This window comes from Pteropus vampyrus, unplaced genomic scaffold (genome assembly GCF_000151845.1).
Source record: "Pteropus vampyrus isolate Shadow unplaced genomic scaffold, Pvam_2.0 Scaffold187, whole genome shotgun sequence".
In the NCBI taxonomy this organism is placed as follows: domain Eukaryota; kingdom Metazoa; phylum Chordata; class Mammalia; order Chiroptera; family Pteropodidae; genus Pteropus; species Pteropus vampyrus.
In genome coordinates, this window is record NW_011888968.1 from 1,111,367 (window position 1) to 1,112,987 (window position 1,621).

Genomic DNA, 1,621 nt, shown 5'->3' on the forward strand with positions numbered 1-1,621 from the left:
GGGTGGGAGGGGGCTGTGCCCGAGAGGGCCCCTTACCAAGTATAGGAGCAGCGGAGGAGGTGAAGACGGGGGACGGGGCTGCGGCAGAGGCGTCAGCTTCTATTTTTACCCCCTCCCCCGACGACGGGCACATTCTTGGTGGCTGAGGATGAAGGAAGGTTTTGGGTGGCCACAGGGACGCGGCAAAGTCTCTCTGTGGGACAGGCTGGTGTGGGGTCCCCAGGGCTGGGGCCTCAAGTCCCCCAGCCCATCTGCCTCCCTGCTGCAGGGCGACCGTGGGGCTTTACTTCGTCCGGGAAGGGGCTTTGCACACGCAGGCTGCGCTGAGCCCACACGCTTCCCTGTCAGAGGAAGTGGCCTGGAGACCTCCGTGGAGTGGACCGAGGCCGCGGCCAGGCCCCCGTCACGTCCGAGCCACGTGTAGTGGCCAGACGTGGTCCTCGGGGTAAACGCCACTGGGGTCCTCAGAGTGCGTGGGCGAGCGGGGTCGGTCCGACCGCGGCGGCTGCTGCCCCGTGGCTGGGGGCCGCCCCTCAGTCAACCCGGAGTGCCCGTTTGGGGGTGCGGACCCTGCAGGCCTCTGTCCCCGGGCCGGGCTCAGCGTGGGCCCACGGAGCCCGGCTCTGCTTCGTCAGGACTCCAGTGGCACCAACAACCGCACGCTGTGCTCGCCCGGGAGGCCAGACGCTCCCACGGCCCTGCCCTTCGGATTAGGGAAACCGAGGCCCGAGTGGGTGGGAACAGCCGACACCTCCGAGGCGGTGGGGCCCACGGGGGCCCACGGGGCGGCCCGGCGCGTGGTAACGGCGGGCGGGCTGGTGCCCAGGACAGGGGCAGGTCCCTGGAGACACCCATGAGGCCCCTGCTCCCTGGGGGCCTGGAGTGCAGACTTCAGGATGATGGCAGCCATCAGGGGATCACACGCCCCGGCCCCGACCCCCCCCAGCTCACGCCTGCTCTGGGTCCTCAGAAGCTTCCAGAAGGCCTTCATTGGCACCCCGTCCAATCCCTACTAGTTGGAGATGAGGCCACAAGGACCCTAGACAAGGACCCTGGACAGGAAGGGATGTGCCCACAGTCACGCGGCCAGGGGAGGCAGACAGAGACCCTCCCCCGCCCGCCTCGCCCGGTGCCTGCCAGGGAAGCGCCAGGGCAGGGGCTGCAGGGGGCCGGTCGCCCCGCCCGGGTCGTGGTGGGGACTGGTGTCAACCCCAGGAGTTTGAATCTGGCTGACCAGGAGGGCAGGGATGCCCCCAGCAGCTCCTGTTTTGGGGGTTCCCGTTGCTGGACAGAGGAGGAGGCAGGGGAGGGAGAGTCAGAACTCCGAATTCCTCCAGGCTGCTGCCTTTCTGTCCACCTGTCCAGGTCCTTGGATGGACAAGGGCTTGGCGGGCCCACTTGCGGCCCGGTGGGCTCCACGTAGGACCCCCACGTGGATGCTGGGGCCGCCCCACCTACCTCCTTCCCTTGGGCAGGGGGCTGACGTCCCTTCTCAGGCGGGTGCCTCTCACTCTGCTAACAGGGACCCCCCGCCGTCCACCCCGCCCTGAACACATAGATGCACGTGCACACAGGGGTAGCATGTCGGGGGGCAGCAGGCCTCGTCAGCAGGCTGTGCTGG

At 68.7% G+C, this 1,621-nt stretch overlaps 1 protein-coding gene across 1 annotated transcript in view; it reads right to left on the reverse strand.

The window, feature by feature from the left end:
- Positions 1 to 631: 631 nt before the first annotated feature.
- Positions 632 to 1,621, reverse strand: part of LSP1 (lymphocyte-specific protein 1) — a 38,067-nt gene continuing 37,077 nt past the window's right edge. The window contains exon 8 of the mRNA XM_023537365.1: positions 632 to 841. Within this exon, the coding sequence (XP_023393133.1) occupies positions 632 to 841 (210 nt within the window). The remainder of the gene's footprint in view (positions 842 to 1,621) is intronic.